The sequence below is a fragment of the Saccostrea echinata genome, unplaced genomic scaffold (genome assembly GCF_033153115.1).
Source record: "Saccostrea echinata isolate AGI-Se365-2 ecotype Australia unplaced genomic scaffold, CSIRO_AGI_Sech_v1 ptg000057l, whole genome shotgun sequence".
Lineage (NCBI taxonomy): Eukaryota > Metazoa > Mollusca > Bivalvia > Ostreida > Ostreidae > Saccostrea > Saccostrea echinata.
In genome coordinates this window covers 3,476,854-3,499,116 of record NW_026889806.1, presented here as the reverse complement: position 1 = coordinate 3,499,116, position 22,263 = coordinate 3,476,854, and the positions used below count along the sequence as shown (strand labels likewise).

Genomic DNA, 22,263 nt, shown 5'->3' with positions numbered 1-22,263 from the left:
CTTTTTTTTTTGTTGCTGCACGGTCGACCACTGGCGAAGTCCATCATTTGAATAAAAAAAAATTACCGAAAAGCTAGGGAAAGGTCCAACTCCCCACCCAACCCCAAAAATAGAATTTTCGAGTTTAGGCAGTTTACGTTTCCTCCTTCTCTCCCCCCTTTGAAAAACGTTGCTATGGAACTAGCGTTTTGATTATTTAAGACCCATTGGCCCCATCTTGTTGTTTTTCGTTTCGTTACCCCCCCCCTCCCAAGAAATTTAGGAAATTTTTTAGGGGGGGGGGTGTTGTATTTTTGTTGTTCATGTTTTTTATTCTTTGTTATGTTTCGTTTTTGTATGTTTGTTTGTTTGTATGTGATTTTTTTTCTCCTTTTTTTATTTCATGCACTTTTTTGCTTCTCAATTATCCCCCCCCCCCCCGATTTTGTCCTAAAATATATTTGTTGATCAATTTTCAATTAGAAAATGCGTAGCTGGTGGTTTTATTCGTATTTCCTGAAAATATATTTGAGATTTAATAATTTTTCCCAATATAATATGCTTAACTTTAATGATGAACTTTGAAGAAATACCATGGGTAAATTCACGTTACCCTAAGAAATCAGAGACATTTTGGTGAGCATTTTCAATTACTTAAAAGCTGATTTTCAGAACCTGAGAATCGGACTACCTTAACTGTAGTTTATAGTTCAGGAGCACCAACATCTCAATCCCAGCATCATCAAAATAATCTGGAGAAATTACAGTTGTAAAATTTTTGCTCTAACCCGAAGTTTAGTGATAGTTGTGACGAAAGAAAAAGAAGGAACTATGTCGGATTGTCAAGGTCAGGGACGAAACATAATTGTTCGTAAAAAAAAAAATATAGGTATCCAGGCATTTGGAGAAAATTTCACCTTTTTTACGTTTATACAGTATTTGAGTTCTTCTAATTAGGTCAGTTGCTATATAATACATGTGTAAAATGCTTGTGTTATCATTGCTAGACATCACAGATCACGTCTAATTTCAAATCATGCTAATAAGCATCGGTATCTAATGCTAAATTAAAGGAAATTCGATTTCTCTTAAAATTAATTTATTATTTTCTTTTATGAGGTATAAATGTCATTTTCTTTTATGGGGTATAAATGTCAACTTTTTTCAAAGACCGTTTCTAAGACTTCAGAGAACCTTGAATCATATTGAGATGCATAAAATGAAAATTGTTACATGAAAAGATCTCAATTTCAAGCTTCATTTTGAAGCTTTATAAATAAAATAATAAAATTTAAGAGTTATCATTCCTGGCTGAGGATCGGATATCCTTAAAGGGACTGGGACAAAGAATTGAAGCTCAGATTTTCTAAGCTTTGCTAAGTAATATCATGACTTGTATGTTGCTAGAGCATTTTACACCGAAGTTTACCAAAAGCGTGTTTAGAAAATTCTTTTATCTGGAAATTATTAAAACTACGAATTTAGGGACGCATTTGATTGACACATATCCTTACACTTTCACAAAGTAAACTTTATCCATAATACCTAAGAAAAATAGAAATTTTGTTGTGTTTTAATGAAAAATTTGAAAACTAAAATCCAGAAAGTTCAAAGTAGAAAAGCGAGAAAGCAAAACCAACTCAACAGTATTATCAGCCCGTGCTCAGTGATATGTGCAGACTAAACAAATTGAATACACCCGGTAAAACGTAAACACTAATAATAACAGAGCTCGTGCCTTTTTTACAGTCACAGGTGTTTGACGTGATGTTATGAAGAATATCGTTGTTATTGAATTCTTAGAATATTCATGTAAGTTCAAATCTGAAGTTATTTTTGAATAAAAATAGACATTTAAAATTGTAAACAATGCAACTGTGTCTAGGCCCCTTTAACTCTAAACAGGTGCTCTACCAACAGCAGTTAACTTTGGTGCTCCATACCAAATGTCGTTAACGCTCCACAGGTGCTCTACCAACTGCAGTAAACTCTAAACAGGTGCTCTACCAACTGCAGATAAAGCTACACAGGTGTTACATATGTATGCAACTGTAGTTAAAACAGGTGCCCTAAGATTTAACTGGCCAACAAGAAACCAACCTGCCTGATCGCCACATTGGGAATCCAAAGTTATCAATATTACATTTGACGCATGGTGACAATCACTTGTTTTCATCTTATTCCTTATTTATTTATTAATTAATTAGTACAGCTGGTGTAATGTTGATAGCTGGAGTAAGAATTTAATTCATTCACACATCATTCATTCATACGTTATGTCGCCCGCGTGGCGCAGTGGTTAGAGCGTCTGCTCTAGAGTCGCGAAGTAAGGAGTTGATCCTTACGTCGCGGGTTCGAATCCCACTGTGGGACGTGGAGACCGGTCCTTCGGATGAGACCGTATAAACCGAGGTCCCGTGTCGCAGTAGGTGCTGGCACGAAAAAGATCCCTCACTGCTCAATGGCCGTAAGTGCCGAGTATAGGACAAAATTTGCAGCTCTCCACCGGCAAGTGGTGGCGTCTCCATATGAATGAAAAATTCTCGAGAGGGACGTAAAACAAAATACAATCAATCATTCATACGTTATCCTTCTCATCGTGTTTGTATTGTATTCTGGTTTGTAGGCTACTAGGGCTTTCCGTGTCACGTGATTGCTGTGTTTAGATGTCACCTGATTGTCTTGTGATTATTGTGGATTCCTGTGATAAGCAGTAAGTGTGTGGTGTGGTTGCTATATGTACTCATATGTGTGAATGTTGGTATAAATGCTTGAGCGCGAATATATCTTTTAACTTCGACAATAAGTCAGATAATTATGATGGGTTGATTTTCTCCTGCGAGAAATCCAATCTGCAATTAAGCTTTAAGGTCAAACGATACGTTCCTCAAATATCTGTTTTGTATATCTTCGTAATGTATGAAAAATATTCAAAATTTAATTACCTTCTGATTTCTAAACCAGTTTCTAAACGTCTTTAAAAAGTCCAAACACTAAAAAATTTGATATTGGTAAATTAATTTTTTTTTTCCAAAAGGATTATATAAGAAAAACTACCCTCTAGTATCTTACACAAATGCCTTGTAAAGTACCCCAATTTTTTGTGAATAAACAAGTAGCAATACTTCAATGACAAAATCTTGGAAAAAATTATATATTATTGGAGAACGTATCGTCTGTTCCTAAGTTATTACTTACGGAATCTTGGGCAAAATATGGTAAGATACAATTTAATATTGATTTTAACTAATTGCGAATAAAATAAATGTAGTGCGAGTGAATTTGTATGAGTGTTTCATTTTTATTAAAGGTCACCATTCTTTTTCTTCGTTCTTTGTCATTAAGTAAAATAATTGAACCTTCATCTGGATTTGATTTTTTTCCAACGACGGAAGTCCCCGTCGTATATTGAATAAAATATATAAAGAACATGCCATGGCATGATGCCTACATTTCTCAAATATAGCAGATCGATGGATAATATTTTCAGGTCATATATTTCACAAAAGAACCCTGTCCTCTCCTTGTCCAACAACTTTGTCATCATTTGACATGTAATCTGATATTTTTACCTCGCCTTTTGCGTGATCTTTCCTGACAAGCCAATGAGAGCCCTTGGTTCTGTCCAAAACATCCACTAAGTCACCTCTTTCCAGTATGACGTCGTTTAAAGCGTCTATGGCCTTGGAATATACTTCAAACTTTTTGCAGAAAGAATCCTAAAATATTCATTAATAGTATGTACATAGTAAATCTGCCATTACATTAGAACGATTAATTTAGATGCTTTTGAATTCTCCTGATTTGTATTGACTCTCGTATTTTCATGTGCCAAAGTGCACATGGTTGAATGTACATGTAAATATATCTAAAGGACAAGGAACTTGTGTACAACAGTGAATGGGAAGCTTACAGCATTCCAATCAATAGCACCACCTCATTACTACCTCATCATAACTCTGACCTTGATGTAGGGGGAATGCTCTAAGGCTTCATAAACAAACCTCCGATTCGGTAATCTCCAGTCTGACTTTGGGGGAGAACATTAATGTCCCCTCTGCCAGATTTTCAAATATCGGTTTTACGTGTGATGGCTCTCCTTGTTCCAATAGCTCGATGTGATTCATTTCATCACCTGCCAAAATAAACGTTTTAACAGATATTGAGCGGGTAAATTCAATGCTTCCAAAGGAAATTTTTTTATCTCATTTTCTACCACATGATGGATGTGTTTATTTATTTATTTATTTAAATTAGGCCTTCAAACTGAAACATGTTCAAATTTACAACTTGGCATATTGCATGTCTTTTATGTGACCGAAATATTATAATTAACCTTTATTATAAAGAATGTAGATTTCATATTGATAACAAAAATCAGATATTATACATGAACGTTATGTCGGGGTGGGTGGGGACTGCCACCTCCACTTTTTTCCGTACATAATGTTTTTCTATTAATTTAGTCATGAAAAGTTTTTTTTCACCCCCCTTTTATTGCACTGTGGTAAAATCCTCCTTGTATCCAAATGTTTCCATTTATTTATTTATTGTTTGTCAGATTTTTCCAGAAAGTTGTCTTTTTTTCTGGTCACCCCCACACACTTTTTAAAACGATGCTACGTGCCTGAGATGTGGATTTCATTCATTCTGTTAACTCTATCGAATAAGAGATGAATTTAGTCGAGTTATAGTTGACCAATTGCCAAGAACTACCAACTCAAAATAGCAAAATCCATATCAAGCTGAATGACATAGTAATTGTTATATTTACTTTATTCATGATAAATTTTCAAGATTAAACTGCTAAATGTATAGCTACATAGCTATATATAAACAATTCTGTTCAAGAAAAATAGAAAAAAAGTTTTCAGTAAAATTTTTCAGTTTTCTGTTGTAAACATACAATATGTTCACTACATGTTTGTATTTAAATTATTGGTTGACAGCACAATGTGCTTTTCATATCATATAACATGGTCATATGCTAATATATCCGAAGAATTGATAATTGAAATTGAAAAATAAATTATCTACTCCCCTATTCTTGTTTTCAGTTTGTAAAAGTTAAATATTTCCAACATTTAAATTAATTTTTTAATGCACTTAAAAATGGAATTTTCACAAAGTTAGTGCATAAAATTCTAACTACCCAGTTCCATGGCGACTGCAAAGAAAGCCTCGCACACTCCCTCCGTATTTACCGCCCTGCAGACATAATGTCCGACATGCTCTTGTGTAGGATTAGGGATTACAAGACAACTATATGTGGCTTCCTCTATGACGTCACAATGGGCACTTTCCTGAAGATCTTCGTCATCTTTTAGCCACTGAATCGAAGGCTTGGGATAACCTGCAAAGTGGAATTAGAAACGAATTTTAAGAGTTTGTCTACAGAAAAAAATTGAAAAATTATAATTAATTTGTCTGATATTTACCATCAACACTGGCTTTTAGAACAATGGTTTGCCCATCGTTAATTTTGACGTCACCTGGCATTACTGTGAAAGTTGGTGGAGAATTTGCCCTAAATCCCCAAAATGATGTAGATACATTTAATACAAGATAATATATAGTATCAGCTGCTAAAATACTATCAACTTCTTCCGAAAACTGATGTTAGAATTCATATGCAATTTTTTTAAAATTTCCATTGCAAATTGTCTATGAGATACAAAGTTACCTCTCAAAAGGCTTCTCCAAGACCAAAGATCCCTCACGTGAGTTCTCCTTCACGATGACGTTGATTAAACTGACGTCAGTTCCTAATTCGTTGGTTAGGTGAAGCTCATAGCAGCCAGTATCACTAGGTGAACTGTGGAGAACCTCTAATGTCACAAAGTCTGAGTCGTGGAATAGACCATCTCCATTACAGAATCGGGGCAAGGCACCATCCTTGTACAATTCCACCTTTGGTTCGGGGTTTCCTTTTGAAAGAAAGATTGTTTGTTTTCAAACTAATTGATTATCTACTGTGGAATTGTTATTTAACCTTTTTCTAGTAGTTGTATGGCAAATCTATGATATTTGATTTCAATGCACATTGCTCCTATTTCATGCTCCTGGTGAAAAATAATTTATAATGTATAGATTTTTAAATTAAAGTTGAAGTGACAAACCTGTGATTTCCCATTCCAGTACCAGACACTGGCCTTCTTTAATTGTGACGTCAGATGAAGCAGACAAAATGACAGGTCTCGTCTTCTTCCGTTTACTGGAGACTTTGCTGTTCGACATCAGGAAATCGTCCATTGGAGATCGGTACTTCATTTCGTCTGTGTCTACGTCTGCCAGTACAATCATCTCGTCAGATGGCTGTTGAGGGATTGTATCTTTAGATACGTCGACAAACTTTGGTATAGTATCATTTGGCTCTTCATTCTGAGGAATAATGATGTCTTCTTCAACTTGTTCAACTGTTTCATGTTCATTGACAGAACTTCGTTCTCGTTTAGCTAAATCTGTTGCAACAATGACGCCTTCATCAACCTGTTTAACTGGTTCATGTTCACTGACAGAACTTTGTTCTCGTTTGGCTGAATCTGTTTCGCAATTATTTAAACAATCTTGTATTTGCTCTTTGGTCTTCTTAACTTCCGCTTGAACAAATAGAGAGTCTTTCTCGTTTTCTACTGCCGCTCTCATTTGCTCTTCAGAAATGTCCTCAATAATATTTAACTTTCCTTCCCTTTCTTTCAAAACATTTTCTCTAGTCGAAGAGACCTCTTTGTTAGATAGTTCTGCCTTTAAGGGAGAACCTTCATTTAATTCACTAAGTTTTGCCTTTTCAGACGAAGGAGAAGATGCGAGCGAATCTTCAGTAGTTTCCTGAGGTCTTTCAGATTCCCTGACAAAACTTTCATTCCTCGATTTGATTTGTACTTTATCTCCAATCTCTGTGTGGATAATCTGGTTAGGGACTTCTGGTTTCGTATCCTGAAGCTTTTCTACGTTATTGGACATCTTCTGGTTTTCAACAGATTCTTCCTCTGTCCATGCGAGACTAAGAGTATCCATTTCTTGCTGAATTTCTTTTGCTTTCTTTGCTAGAATATCCTCAATATCCTCAGGTTCAGAAGACAAACTCTCAGAATATGCTGTATCTGAACACTCTGTAAAGATATTCGGATTCTGTTGATTTTTTTCAAGCATCTTAAAATCCTTGTTATCATTTTCAACTGGATCGCAACCGTCATCTCGGGAACCACTTCTGGAAAGAACATTTTCATCTGTCTCAGGAATAACTTCTCCGCATAACAATTCCAACTGCGAGAATGTTTTGTCCAAACTCTCTCTGGATACACCTATTCCCAAGGATTCTGTGCTTGCAAAGTAATCATCATCATACACAGGACGAAGACTATGAGTATCATCGTCTTCATCAGAATCCACAATCATGTATTGCTTTCTGAGAGTGGATCGCCTGTCGTTTCGCAAGGAATCTTTTCGACACTGGAAATCGTAATCACTAACAGGCATACTGCTCTCCCTACTGCTGGTATTCAGCTCATATCTTCTACCAAGAATCTTGAGTCTCTCCTCGTCGTCCTTGTTTGTAATACTTTCCATACTGGTTCCAAGTTCAGACTCTAGTTGTGTAGCTAGTCGTTTTTCATACTCAGTATCGTCCGCTGTCTCGTAAAGTTCGGTCATGTTACCAATTTCGCTAGCAGTATCGATATCCGACTCTAGCTCAGCGTAAACAATAGGTACGTGAAGATCTTGTTTCTGTATTTCTCTTTTCTCATTATCTTCTTCATTTTTGGTTTCCTTTTCTTCCACCAAGTCAACTTTTGAACACGGCGCCTCTTCAGTTGCAACTACATTTGCGGATATCATACTTTCGATATTGTTGTTGCCTTGGACAATGTCCACCTCTACTCTCATTGCATTTTCCAAATGTGATTTTTGAATAGGTTCAATGTTCTCTTTGTCCATCTCGTTCATTTCCTCAGTGTGAGATCTCGGTGAATCAAGAACTTCAGGTACCGCTACAGTGGGATCTCTTTCTGTTTGGGATTCGGTCACTACTTCAGGATGCAAAAACTCTTGTTCTTCTACTTCATCACTTTCTTCAATTAAAATCTTTGGTATCTTCATCTTGTTCAAAGGTTTGCTAAAGACGGATGGCTTTCCTTTCGAGTGGTGGTCTGTATTGTCTTGTGATCGTTTCCGCCGATGTTCATGGTTTTCACAATCAGAATCGGGAGAGCTGTCCCTAGGAGAGAAATAAATGAAGATATAGAGAACAAAAGAAAACAAAAAGTATGGATTACATACTCGTCTCCTAAGCCTTTTTACACATATTTTTCTCCCTTACCTGTTGTAAACAATTGTTGATAAAATGTATTGTATACTGTACCTGTAATCATCATCTCCTAAACCGCTATCCGTCGTCATTGATCGCCTAGAACCTTTCCTATTATTCTTCAGATATTCCAGCATATCATCGAGAAGATCTGCATCTTCTGAATCTTTTTCTGTTGCTTCAGCTTTTTCCCTGTCGTCTTTCTCCTCTGTAACATTTTTTGCCTTCGATTCCTTATCAACTGGCTTGCTATTGTTTATATCCTTGTCTAATGAGTTTTCATTTACCGATTCTAAAACGGGTTTCGAATCAGAAACACCTTCTTTCGATGTATTATCAATGTCCACATCCATTACAGGAGATAAAACAACATTATTGTTTTCTTTACCATTGAGATGAGAATCATGTTTCAGTGAGAGTCCACTAACTGCTTCCTGATCACAGTTATCCACCTTTGCTTCCTGTTTCAGTTCTAACTGATCTGATTCAGCCACAATGTCTCCTGTGTTTGCTGGTCCATCTATTTCTGGATATTCTTCCGGATTTGGTTGAAAAAATGGATAGGTCTTATCGCCCATCATTTTTAAATGAACATCAAGATCAGAAAAGCGACGTTTTGGCTGTATCGTTAACGAAGGTTCCTTTTCGCCATAGACCTCTGCTTTATCGATGGAGCCACCATCTTGTAAGTCCTTCTGTAAACTTCTTCCTTTCATACCGAGTCTGTTCTTCTGGCCATCTGCTTCATCAGTGACCTCCTCTGTGGATGACATTCTGGATTTCTCGAGATCCAGCCCAATCCCACTGTCATCGCATTCAACATCTGCTGAAATAATGCCTTCATTCAAATCTTTGTGGTTGTCTATTTCGCTAGTAATTTGGATTCCATTTCTCCCTTTCTCATTCTTCTGGTTCTCCATTCCCTCAAGAGACGATGAGATGTTGAAGTGGCCTCCTTTGCCTGTGATTTGTTCGATGAATGAGTCAAACTGGGCGTCTAATGGGATCTGGTCGTCGTTCTGTTGGTCATAGAGACCGCCCACCTCAAATTTCATCTGATGGACCGACATGAGCTCGTGTTCTACTCGTTCATCTACAACTATAATCATCTATTTGTTTGAAAAGGAATAATTTGTAAGTTAAATGAAGATATTTGTAAATGTGAAGTATTGTTAAGAATTAGCTCTAATGCGTTTGCATTCAATTCTTGTATATGTGCACAGTTGCATCTCTAGTGCAAATTAAATAGCCCTTAAAAACACTCAGGGTTGACAAACCCCTTTTGGTTGGAAATTCTAGAAAATTTTAAAATAAATATGCAGAGATAGCTTGCCAGACAGATAAATAATGCCTGAACAAAAAAAATACAGCCTTTGTTAACAGGGCAATAGTTCTTTTGAACTATATTAAGTGTCCGAAAAAAAAACTTATTATAGTTGGGATTTAGGATAGATTGGTAAAAAGTGCACCTTATCTAATGAAATTTCTCACTGGAATTCTAATCATAATGAAAACCAAGAACTTCCAATGTTCTGAACCAGACGAAATGGGTAATTTAAAATCAATCGTAAAGGTCACTGTACTGCACTTAATGCAGTCTAAGTGGATTAACTATGTTGAAGAAACACTAAATGACTGTGGAATGTCCGAGTTATGGTTACAACAGTATTCTCCAAAGAAAACGTTGGTGTCAAAATTGATAAAAACTAGATTAATTGATCAATTTAAGCAGAATTGGTATGCCAGTATTTTTGATATGCCAAAAACCCTTAATTATAGGTTATTTAAATTAGAACATTGTTTTGAAAAAAATATTTGATTTATCTTCCAAATGATTTGAGAAAAGCTTTATGTAAATTTAGATGTATGAATCACAGATTTCCAATTGAGAAAGGTCGCTTTTGGGGTGTTGACAGAGATGATCGAATTTGTGATCTTTGTTCCTCTAACAATTTAGGAGATGAATTCCACTATCTTTTAGAATGTGCTTTTTTCAAAAGAGAACGAAAAAAAACTTGTTCCAAATATTTTTTATGCTAACCCTAATGTTATTAAATTTCATGATCTGTTAAATTGTAAGGACGCTAAAGTCATTTTTGGACTTGTCAAATTTTGCAAAATTTTATTGTCAGTAATAAATTAATAATAACAAAACAACTGTTTAAAATATGTTGTAACACATATAGATTTATTTAATACTAGCAAGAGGCCTTCTATACTTTGATGTTTTGAACTATACATGTATATAGTAATTAACATTTTCCCCTTTCTTCTACTTTACAAAAGTGAGAAATTTGATAATTACACTATAAAAAAAAACTTTATGCAAAAAAGGGTAAAAAGCCTAATTTCAATGCGGTTTGGCTCGATTAAAAGCCCCAGTTTTATATGGAATTCAAAGTAGAGTACAAGGCTAGACAAATAAATGGACTTATTCTTGGGAACAGTGTCACTCATATTTATCAAATTTTATCATATTTATCATATTTATGAAATCTCTGATTAACAACTCGTTCATGTAGTAAATGAATCTCTATACATTTCGATTTTAATTTAGATTTAAAACAAAAAGATTCTTTAACTTAAATTAACCATAATTTTTACTTAAATAACATGCTCAAAAATTAAGCAGAATTATGGACCATTTCACATAATTGTCGTGTGCCAGGAACAGCGATCTTAATTTCAGGATGTCGACCTCTTCATGAAATAAGAATTGGCATATTCTACATTTTGTTTATTAGGTATTGAACATGGAATTTGAACCCCTCCCCCACCCCTGAAGTAGGTTAAGAAAACCTGTTTGCCATTTGACGATAATTTAAAGAGTCCTCGTTCCCCTATCCCAAATTCTGTAATCTGGAAAAGCTTCCCATAGACCTGTTCAATGAAAGATATGAAATACAATTTTCAATCCCTATTTAAAACAACAAATACATAACCCCTTGCCCCTATGTCGACTTTTAAATAATGTAAAATTTAATTGGATTGGATCAAAACGCCTCTTTTAATGTAAATATAATTTTAAGATTATCAAGGTGGATAAGATTTTGACTTTTCTTTAAAATGATAATAAGATCAATGTTAAATACGATTTAATTCTATTTTACCGATACAGATAAGAGTTTTATCAGATTGAAATGGTCTGTCATTTTGTTTATTTTTAACAATGTGGTGTCTTTTTTTTTAAAATAGAATTTTAAAAATTAATTTATTACGACGTGTGTATCGAGATTCATATATCAGCATTATTAATGATAAACAAAGATTTTATGAATATTTATTATCGAAAGACCTCGAATATAACCACATCTGACATCACTTCCAAGAAAACGTGAAACATGCTAGAATACTTTTTAGTGTTGCGTGAACCTATTTTTAACCTATTCATATCTGAATGATTTTCTGTATACGGTATTGTCCTTGTTTTCGCACATTGTTTTGCTTTCATATATGGATAGGGTTTACGAGATCGCCAAATTCATTTTAATTAATTGCTTATTTTCCTAATAATCTACATGTAAGGTTTTAACTTTTGCAAGTCATGGATCTAAAATTACCGTAATTTTGGTTAAGAGGAAAATTCACTTGTGCGCAATACATTTTTCGGCTTGCTTAATTTTTTTAATTATGATTTATTTATTTATTTATCTATTTATTTATTTGAGAGTTTGCTTTTTTACAACATTTCTAATTGTGAGAAGTTTTGTAGTTGAAACGCAAGCAGTAAGTCTATGAAATTTATTTTCAATATATGATATTTAATATTCTTTTATAAAGAGAATTAATTAAAAAAAGAAGAAGGATATGTTTTAATGGAAAAGATGGAGCTGGAGCATTTTTTCAACAACTGTAGGAATTTATAAATATATTAAATATCACTGATTTTTTAGCTTTGTTCGCAGAATTGTGTTTTTCGCCTTTGATGCCACTCTTACATGTACGTTAGGAATGTTGCCAGTCTTTTGCAATATCTGTTTCTAATGGCCAAAGATAAGAAGCACACGTTCTGTTTTTTGTACGAACAGAACTAAGAAGAAAGACACACAACAAAAAACTTGCATTAGCTATTTCAAAATATAGAATTACTCATGGAACAAACTTTAGAGTGCATGTTAATCTGATGTTTGGCTCGTGTTTTTCAACGCTCGTGTTATTCATAGAAAGGTCGCCATTTATCTGCAAACAAAAATCAAATAAATCAGAAACTGTTATCTGTTTATTGATAACAAGGCTGGTGTTACAAAGAAAAACCCATTATTCCTCACTACATCGTGTGCTGCTTTGATCTGAATTCTATATTCAAGTTAAAAATTCTATAACATAACCAAAATAGAGTACATAGGAGTATAATGAACATCATATACATGCATAATAACGATTTCACAGTATGCAGATTCTTGTTGAAATCTCTAGAGGAAATGTTTTCTGTAACAAATTTAGGGGGATGAGAAAATTTGTGAAGGGCTAAGTTTCTTTGTAAACGCCAGAAATAAAAGTAACTTGAGACAGAAGAAATTTTGGAAATGTATAGTTACACTTAAACATTGATTACGTTAATGAGGAGTCTTCATTGGTAGCTTATAACTGTTACGTAGTAAATGTTACATCAATAAAATTCCACACAGAAAACCAGAACAAACTACAAAGCTTTACAGTTACAAATAAAGCAAACATATGAACACTTAAATTAAGCACGGAAAAACAATAATTGATTGTGTTCTCGGAATGCATGGCCTTTTTCATGTTTCCATTCATCGAATTCTTGCCCCCATCATAAAATTAGGATAAGTTTTTTTTTTATTTATTTATTTTTTGTTCCGATTTTTAAAACCGGGTTTTCCATAGGAAAAATGGCGGGCAGGCGGCTGCCTACATTTTTCAAGATAAGAAGTTTATATTTTGCAAATCAATCGTACATATATCAGACAACTGTGAAAATGTTACATATTTTACATTATATTTTCACGAGTATCATAAATGTGGCACTGTATATCTTCCATTTGTACCTGTACTGTAGAAATGATTAATATTTCATAATATTATGACATTTGAATGTGATCTTATTGATATGATTGTAAATGCCCCCTGAGGGTCCTGGATTGGTGAATTCACATATAGTTATATCAGAGATGTACATGGTATATGGATTTTGATTTTCAATAATTTAAGAGAAAAATACCAGTTGTAAAACTAAGTCATTTTTATGCAAAATATTGCTTATATGGTACATCATTTGTCTGGAAAACTCCTCCGGCCTACAGTTTTCAATACAGGGAGGGGTTTTTTTTTTTGTATTTTTTAGAGCAGTTGTGCATGTATCAGAGATTTGTATGGCACCTTGAATTTATTTTTGATCATTTATGGAGGAAATATCAGTTAAATGAACTTAGTAATTATTTGGCAAATATGTTCATAGGGTACATTAATATTGTCCAAATATCACACAACACAGTTTTCAGAACAGAAAATTCAATTAATGAGAAATATCACTACTGTTCTCGCAAAAGAAAACCCGATTTGCTGTCATATTGACAGCTCTCCCTTTGTTTGTGTGTGTTTGTATATAAAAGCACAAAATAAAGAATGACGAATTGTGAAAATCTATTTCATTAGAAAGAATTTTTATCAAATTTAAAAGAATTCTGCAACCCATTAATTTATCGTGGACTCTGCTTTTGAGCACATATTTTCCCTCTCTGTACATGTAAAAGACGAACTTTATGTATAATACTTTACACTTTTATAATAACAATACTTTCTCTAGTATTTTTTTTTAAATTGTAGCTTTAATAAAATTCTTGGCAGCGGTGGGATTCGAACCCACGCCTCCGAAGAGACTGGTGCCTTAAACCAGCGCCTTAGACCGCTCGGCCACGCTACCTGTCTGCATGCGTTCAACGTAAATAAAAGATTTCCAGCTGATCATACCTACACACACTGCATCATTAAACATGCACACAATCTTCTTCTCTCTCTCTTTCTCTTTCGCTTCTAGTTCTGTCTTTCTCTGTACGTATGTTTTTAAAACAACTTTTAAACTTTGGCATAATTGATTTTTTTTAAACAAATTATCATTGAAAGAAATGTGTCGTGAATCAATTCATTATTGCCTAGCTCTAATAATTCTAATTATTATCTTTTAGCTCCGAGATATATTAATCTGTTAAATTTCCGTTTGCTTATATTTTTTTTTCCTTTTTATCATCTATTTAAAGTATATGCATTGAAATGTTCTGGCTCAATAAATCTTAGGCTAATGAACGACACCATTTTGTCAGTAGAGAAAATAGTACTACGATTGTTTTAGAGATTTCGCTGAACAAACGTATGTACAATGTATAGGATAGAAATGAATATAGACTTAATATAATTTTTTTTACAAAATCTCCAAAATCACTGCCGTACACGAGTACTATCTCCTTATCCCAATTTTTTCCCTCTGAGGTGTTTTAGTTTGTAATAAACTGCATTTTAATTAACTTAATTTCACCTTTTCATAAGAGATCTGAAGTCAATTTTCAGATCTTCAGTATGACTTTGGCTGAGATAGAGAAAAATACATTTGTTTGTCAAGATATAAACACAAACAGCATTCTGAGCTGGGTATAATCTACCTTTCATTTGTGCCTAACATTACTTTTTAAGGTTTCAGGTACATTTTCATGAAATATGTGGAGATAACGAACAGTATTCGAGCTCAAAGTCCATTAAACATTACAAAATAGGAGCAGAGCAAAGACGGACCTCCAAGACATCAGAGGTAGGATCAGGTGCCATGGAGGAGTGAGCATCCCCTGCCGACCGGTATCACCCGCCATGTGCTCCTTGTTATGATCGGAAATAACGGAAAAAAAATCCGTCGACGATTCAGTGTGTAAATAATGGCCTAACAATCAGAATGAAAAAAGTCAGTCAGCATTTGACTTAATGATAGATTGTATTTGCTGACTAGGTCATTGTATCGATCATAGAACTTACGAAATGATGACTTTTAACGAGACTGCTGATATTCTTGTTTCATCAACTTGTTTGTCAATAACTTACCTCGTTTTAGAAATTGTTCATACATGTATGCTCTGGCGTATCGAATCAACAGAGATATATAAACTCCGTATGCAGGTGATAAGGGTACATTGCTGCATAGGTAAGGGAAGTTGACGATTGAAAAGTTAAAGTCACCACGTTTATCATAAAGCTTTGTTAGATTACCATTAATGTCTTTTTCTAATAAAATATCCAAATAAGAAACAGATGTGTCAGACTCTGTGGTATCTTTTATCTCAAGCTCAGCGGGATATATCGTGTCGACATAAGAATGGAAATAACCATTGTTAATTGACGATACGTCGTCGATATATCTAAATGTCGAGTTGAAGTGTTTTCTTCTTTTCTTATAGAAGATTTTGAACAAATTCTGCTTCACATGAATACGAAAATAGGTCTGCTAATAACGGGGCGCAATTGGTACCTATAGGAATTCCAATACATTGTTGGAAGACCTGGTCTCCAAAAACCACATAGATATTGTCAATCAGAAACTCAAGCATCTTTTTAATGTCAACTTCAGAGTACTTGTGTGTACGATCAGATTGTTTTTTGACAAAGTAATTTTGCAAATGACCAATGACAAGGTAAGTAAATTTACGAGTTCCATTTTTATTGAAAAAGCAGCTGTCAACGATGTCAGAAAGTCTGGACTTTAATTTATCGTGGGGAATAGTTGTATATAAAGTTGAAAAGTCGTAAGTTTTTATGTTGTTAATTTTTTTTTTTTAATTTTGTGATTTCAAGTGTTCCGAAAGTTCCTTGGAATTTTTTAATAAATAAGGTATCATTTTTAAACATCTATCGGGATACATTTACATTTGCAAATGTTTTCTTTTATATAACACTATTAAGAGCAACGCGTATCTATATCCGTATAAACACGGGTTCCCCGCGTCATAATTGTTCGACGTAATTTTTCTGTGACGTCATAAAGGGTCGACGCGCAATCAGTGGATCAGTTGGGTTTGAAAATTTTAAACGCGTTAAAGATTATAATCAGGTAAGTATAAAATATGAACAAGTCACAAATGTAAATATAAGTAATAAGGTATCATTTTAAAACATCTATCGGGCTATAAATACGGGTTGGTACGAGATCAAATTTACCATAAAGCCCTTCGGGCAATTTATGTAAAGAGCCTTACAAACAAAGACAATGTTGTTACCTGCTTTGTCAGCAGGGACCAGTACGTACTGATCGTGTAATCTAATTCTCTTTTCACTTCTGAATTATTGAATACAGAAGGATAGATGTTTTTCATACTGCCCCTCAATCGTTTAATGCGAGATTTTAACATATATCTGATACATTTAATCCATTTTGACAAAGTGTCAAGGTCTTCTTTTTCATGTCTGACCCAACCCTGGCGTAATCCTCTACAGAATCCATAATATAAATGAAATTACAACGCCAGTTAAAGGATCGGGGTTCCCTATATTTAGGACCTTTTAAAAATTTTTTAGTGATCTAAGGTCCTCATTATTAACTATATTTACGTCACCAGTAATACAATGTAACGTGTCCAGCAACACTATAGTTATAGGATGAAGAAGAACATGAACACGATGGAGGATTATGTTTCAGATATTTGATATCCAGGCATTGTAAAGTTTTCTTGTAATTAAAAAGTTTGGAAGCAATAGTCGATGTATATATGTAGTAAATACAAGGTGTAGTCTTCAACTTGAAATATGGTGGAATACAAGACTGGACCCTTTTGTGATTAAGAATATTACTTATATTAACCGCGTCAATTCCTTTGCTGGCATATTGGAGTTTTTCTTCTGTAAAACGTGGCGGTTTAAAAAGCATGTGATTTGCAATATCCATAATCACAGATCCGAGCCTGTATTCTGGTGTCAAGGAATCAAAAAATGGGCTTTCCTTGACCTTTTCAAGTAGACTATTAGAAAGTTTCGAAGGGACAGAGTAAAGTTTGGTGCGAATGTGATGAAGACCTAACTGCTGATTTACATAAGGTAGTAATGAATCAAAAGAGACATCGTGTATTAAAGGTTTATTGTAAGACCGATGCCCATGACTACGTTTACGTCTCTGTGTATGGTTGAAAAGTCCCATCACATTGATATTGTTACACTGTGGACTGGAAACATTCCCAACACTATCGACATTGTCATTGCTTCCATAGAGAAAGGCCGTCCCTAGTTTTCTAATTCAAAATTCTTCTCGTTGTCTACGGAAAGGTGTATTCAATGATGGACTGTTTGTGTGATGGTAAATCTTTTCTAAAATTCTAACTTTCATTGACAAAATTGAATGATGAGGTAAAGTGCTTGTAGAGAAGCTGCTGACCCCCGTTGTTTATTTGAAATCTGTGACCCGATATTCTTTTATGAAGTGAACCCTTGGTTTCACCAACATAAATAAGTCCACAAAGATTACATTCTATTCCGTAGACAACATTAGAAGATTTGCAGTTAATTCAGATTTTCCCAAGTTTTGGTAAAGCATAAGAGTTCAATACCTAAATAATCTTATACCAATATTTGAAAAAAAATTGTTTAATCCTTTAATATTGCAATTCAAAATTAAGAAGTGTCCATTCCCTGTGATTTTTGACCCAATCTAAATGACAATTGTTCAATGTCATGAAGTACTACAAAATCACATTTACATGTACTTAGAAGATATGTGTAAGAATGACAATTGTTCAATGTCATGAAGTACTACAAAATCACATTTACATGTACTTAGAAGATATGTGTAAGACTTATATTCCAAAAGTCATTTACAGCACCAACGACTAATTTGAGAGGGGGTATAAATGGAACGTTCATTTTTTTTTTTTAAAATATATATATTTTTCTACTTTTTAGATGAATCTTCACTGAAATACTTCTTAGACATGGTTACTGTGTCTGGAATATTAGCAAGTTCTTACTTCTGACATTGAGGTAAGCGGCAGTGGCGGCCCAGCCTTCCGAGTTCTCGGCCCTACAGGAGTATACACCCTGGTCCTTCTCCGTCACGTTACTAATCACCATGGTGATAATTCCCTCAATAGAATAGTCAAACTCATAACGATCATCTCTAGTGATGTTACGTCCATCTTTGAACCACTGTATCGTAGGACGTGGGTATCCTATCACCCGACATTCAAATCTCTGACACCCTCCCAGTGCCGCCCGAGTTTTCTCAGGCATGATTGTCAAGGTGTCTGAAATGAAAAGAGACACTACCGTAAGGTTTGAAGTTCACATGTATTCAAGATTGAAAAACTTTTCTCCGTGATTTGAAGATGAGTATATTTTGATGGACACTTATACGAAAAAAAATTGAATTGGTATGTCACTCTTAACTTATTTATTTACTTGTAACTGATGTAAATATCAAATTCCTAAACATTAAAAAAAATTGTAGATTTTCTATAATATCTATAATATTCAATTACTTTTTGTCGTTACCCCTTTAAATCTATATTTTTTTTATCGCGTAAGGACATTTAAGAAGTCTAGAAAAAATTACTTATTTGACTAAACTTATTCGTTTCACTTTTACATTTTGACACTTTCTTAACTTGCTGATACTTCTTTATTACATGCTGACGCTTTGTCCTTATATGCTGAAACTTCTTCATTACATACGCTGTAATCTTCATTTAAGGAATGTTTTTAAGTTTTGTGTGAGTTATTGGTGTGTAAATCACACAGACTTGTCACATAGGAATAATTCATGAAGCACACTAGCGCTTCATGAAAAATATGCCGACGTGCAAGTCTGTGTGATTTACACACCAATAACTCACACAAAATTTAAAAACAATTCTTATATTTACATTTATTATGCTTAAATGCACCAAAAATATACTCAGTGTTTAAATTTCTCGCTGCGCTATATCGTCATATTTTTATTAACGTCTCTGAAGATTCATTGTGACGTCAACTTAGCGCGAGTTTCTCCGTGTATATTTCTACGCGTGAGTATACACAAAAATGGCTTTCAAAATCAATTTCAAAGGTGGCTTAGTAGAAAAACACAGCAAAAGTAAATATTAAAAATTGACACTTTGTCTTTTATATGCTCATACATCTTCATTGCCTTCTGACTTCTGTTACTTCTTCGTTAAATGTTGATACAATTTTTACATGCTGACACTTCGTCTTTACATACTGATACTTCTTTATAACATGTTATTACATGTATACCTCTACTGATTTTTTCCTTATATAAAATTAGATTGTTAAATGTGAGGAATTTCCTAGAAATCACTGTGAATGGACTAATTGCTGTTTTGCCTGCAGTAGTTAAGTGAGATAATCCCTGCTTCAAAATATGTATCAGTACAATAGTCAGTTCAAAAGTTTATCATTGAGGGAGTTAGCAAGATTCCAGTTCCCCCTCGATCTGGACTATTTCGCTCGGCTACGCCTCATAAAATAGTCCTTTCCTTCTGGAACTGCACGAAATCTTGCTAATTCCCTAAATTATATACATAAACTGCATACTGACATGCTGACCTGCTATAATAACTCCTTTGTGACATTCTGTGTCTCTTATATGCTGATACATCATTACAGGCCGACACTTTGTCTTTATATGCTGATAATTTTTTTATTACACGATCATACTTTGACATTACGTGTTGATATTTTTTCATTGTATGCTGATACCATGGCACAATATATACTAATATGTCCTCATTATTGGCTGATACTTTGCCATTCCTTCATTATGTGCTGATACTTCGTCATTACATGTTGATAGTTTGTTTTTTGATTGCTCATGCATCTTCATTATTTGAGGGTACGTTGACATTATATGATGATACTTTAAGAGGGCTGGGTGGTTGTGGCCATTTTCAGACTATATTGATCTCCTTTAGAAGAAGAGGTCCATATAAAGATATACAAAGATGATCAAATTTTAAAACTAAAATGTATGAAATTTTGTTTGCCAAATGGTAGTTGACAGCTTAAGATATCATATCTAAAAAATTAAGTTATATCTGATGGTTAATTTGTTGACCCCAGCCTCCTTAACGTTACATGCAGGAGCTCATTTCAACACGCGTGGAAAACATTTTGCACATATTGAAGAAACTGGGGCTGCAAATTTAGGGCTTATGAACAGAAAAAAGCAGATTAGAAAGGACTGTTTGTAAGCTGTCTGTGCTAGAATTTGAAGATATTGGTATTTCAAATAGAGCCGAGATGATGAAACTTAAAATTGAGCGCGTTAAGTAAGGAAGACCTCAACAAAACTGTAGGTAATGTAGCACCACCTATTTTTGATATTCCAAAATTGTAAATTTGAAAATTGAAAATAAATGTCAGATCGCCAAGAATGCTAAAACAACTAATTTTCGCACAATGACGCTCTTTGAATTGAGTTTTTTGGAAATAAATGGAGATGATCTTGAAAAAGAGATTGGAGATTTGAGTTTTTAAAAAAATCCCCCGTGTTGTGAAAATATTTTAAGACACACTCGATTCTAAGATTCATCATTTCGGTTGAAATATTTCAAATTTTTGGACAGACATTTTACAAACAATATCTGGCGCTATTTCTCTCTTCCAAAACATTGACAAGCATGTTCTCCAATACATGGAAAATGTTTTCCACACGTGTTGAAATTAGCACCTATCTTGTTCTGCGGAAATTTTGCTTTGTATTATTTTATTAAATTTACATTCCACATTTCTTTTGCTTATAAAGTGTCTGGAAAGCGCCGACATTCAAAACACCGTAATACGGACAGGGCGGGGTCAAGATGTTAAAGTATGCGTTTTATTTTGACTTCATAAACGTTGAATGCCGCTCAAGTGCAACGTCATAAGTGGAGATCAAAATTCATGCTCACATTAAACAGAAATTGTTGCAATCACTCTCCCTTTAAAATGACAATGACAAATTAATAATTAAATAATTACCACACTATAAAGTATATCATCATTACAGTGAAATACTGTTATTTATTTATTGAATAAAAGTGATTTTTTTCACAGAATGAAAAAATATGAAAGTGATATTTTTTCACAGGTGGAAAAATATCAGAATAACGGCAAAACTCGAGATTTTCCTTCCCTTCACGAAGAGTATTGGGGAAAAAATACCCCCTAGCATGTTTACAAGATAGTGAGTAAATTAACCATCCTCACAGAGATAAGTTTCTCCAAATTTCACAATCGCTAAGCTATGACGTCTCCAATGCTCAACTATGACGTCACAAGCTACGATACTGCGTTACAAAAAGAGAAGACGGGGAAAGTCACTGAAAATGTAATAAACAATTGATTAATTGAGGTCATCTTTAAAAACTTGTTTGGTTGCCCTCTCCCGACCGACTGGCTAAAAATGGCTCGACTCAAAACCTTTTCTAACCTCCAGGAAGCAATTATTTTTTATGCATTCTGGAAAACAGACTTTCAAAATTCAGCATTAAAATTTATATTTTCTGGGGAAAAAATTCACACCTACCGACCGAATCAAGTTTTTTTTTTCATTCTGAATCAATCGGGAGAGGGCAAACAAACATTATTTTAAAGTTGGACTGAATATTGAATTTATTTCACTCGTGAGACAGAATATTTTAAATATATTTTCACTGTGCTTCGCACTCAGGAAAATATCAAAAATCCTATACCACTCGTGAAATAAATACCATATCCAACAACAATTCAGAGATCCTCTTCATAATGAAGTATTAGCATGAAATATGAAGATATCAAACAGTAATCAAGCTCAAAAGTCCATTGAAACAATACAAATTTGGAGGAGGGCAAAAACGGGCCTCTAAAAATATCAGAGGTGGTATCAGGTGTCATGAAGGAGTAAGCGTCCCCTGTTGACCGGTCACGCCCGCCGTGTGCTCCTTGTCATGATCGGGAAAACGGAAAATCCGTAGACAATTCAGTATGAAAATAATGGCCAAATAATTTGTATGAAAAACATTAGTCAACATTCG

The 22,263-nt window shown here is 34.2% G+C and overlaps 3 protein-coding genes and 1 non-coding gene across 4 annotated transcripts in view; 1 reads left to right on the top strand and 3 right to left on the bottom strand.

Moving 5' to 3' along the window:
* Positions 1-6,368, bottom strand: part of LOC133174336 (twitchin-like) — a 92,097-nt gene extending 85,729 nt beyond the window's left edge. The window contains exons 1-6 of the mRNA XM_061309443.1: positions 6,099-6,368; positions 5,663-5,906; positions 5,418-5,506; positions 5,132-5,332; positions 3,984-4,114; positions 3,552-3,698 (exon numbers count right to left, since the gene is read on the bottom strand). Coding sequence (XP_061165427.1) covers positions 3,552-3,698; positions 3,984-4,114; positions 5,132-5,332; positions 5,418-5,506; positions 5,663-5,906; positions 6,099-6,282 — 996 coding nt within the window. The 5' untranslated portion in view covers positions 6,283-6,368. The remainder of the gene's footprint in view (positions 1-3,551; positions 3,699-3,983; positions 4,115-5,131; positions 5,333-5,417; positions 5,507-5,662; positions 5,907-6,098) is intronic.
* Positions 6,287-18,502, bottom strand: LOC133174054 (muscle M-line assembly protein unc-89-like). Its single transcript, XM_061309094.1, has 4 exons — positions 18,241-18,502; positions 8,342-9,386; positions 6,420-8,197; positions 6,287-6,294 (listed from the first exon to the last, which is right to left on the bottom strand). The coding sequence occupies exons 1-4, from the start codon at positions 18,500-18,502 to the stop codon at positions 6,287-6,289; spliced, it is 3,093 nt and encodes a 1,030-aa protein (XP_061165078.1).
* The window catches only part of LOC133174339 (sodium bicarbonate cotransporter 3-like), a 196,307-nt gene continuing 182,143 nt past the window's right edge, over positions 8,100-22,263 (top strand). Inside the window, exon 1 of the mRNA XM_061309450.1 lies at positions 8,100-8,114. The gene's annotated coding sequence lies outside the window, so the exon portion shown is untranslated. The remainder of the gene's footprint in view (positions 8,115-22,263) is intronic.
* Positions 14,090-14,171, bottom strand: Trnal-aag (transfer RNA leucine (anticodon AAG)). The gene has a single exon. It is a non-coding gene; the product is annotated as a tRNA-Leu (tRNA).

Bases quoted from the DNA above. Each gene is read 5' to 3' on its own strand.
- LOC133174054 (XM_061309094.1), bottom strand. From the start codon at position 18,502: ATGCCTGAGAAAACTCGGGCGGCACTGGGAGGGTGTCAGAGATTTGAA. The intron at 9,387-18,240 runs GTAAGAACTTGC...AGATGATTATAG, and splicing joins CGCTTACCTCAATGTCAGAA to TTGTAGATGAACGAGTAGAA. The intron at 8,198-8,341 runs GTACAGTATACA...TTTCTCTCCTAG, and splicing joins TTAGGAGATGATGATTACAG to GGACAGCTCTCCCGATTCTG.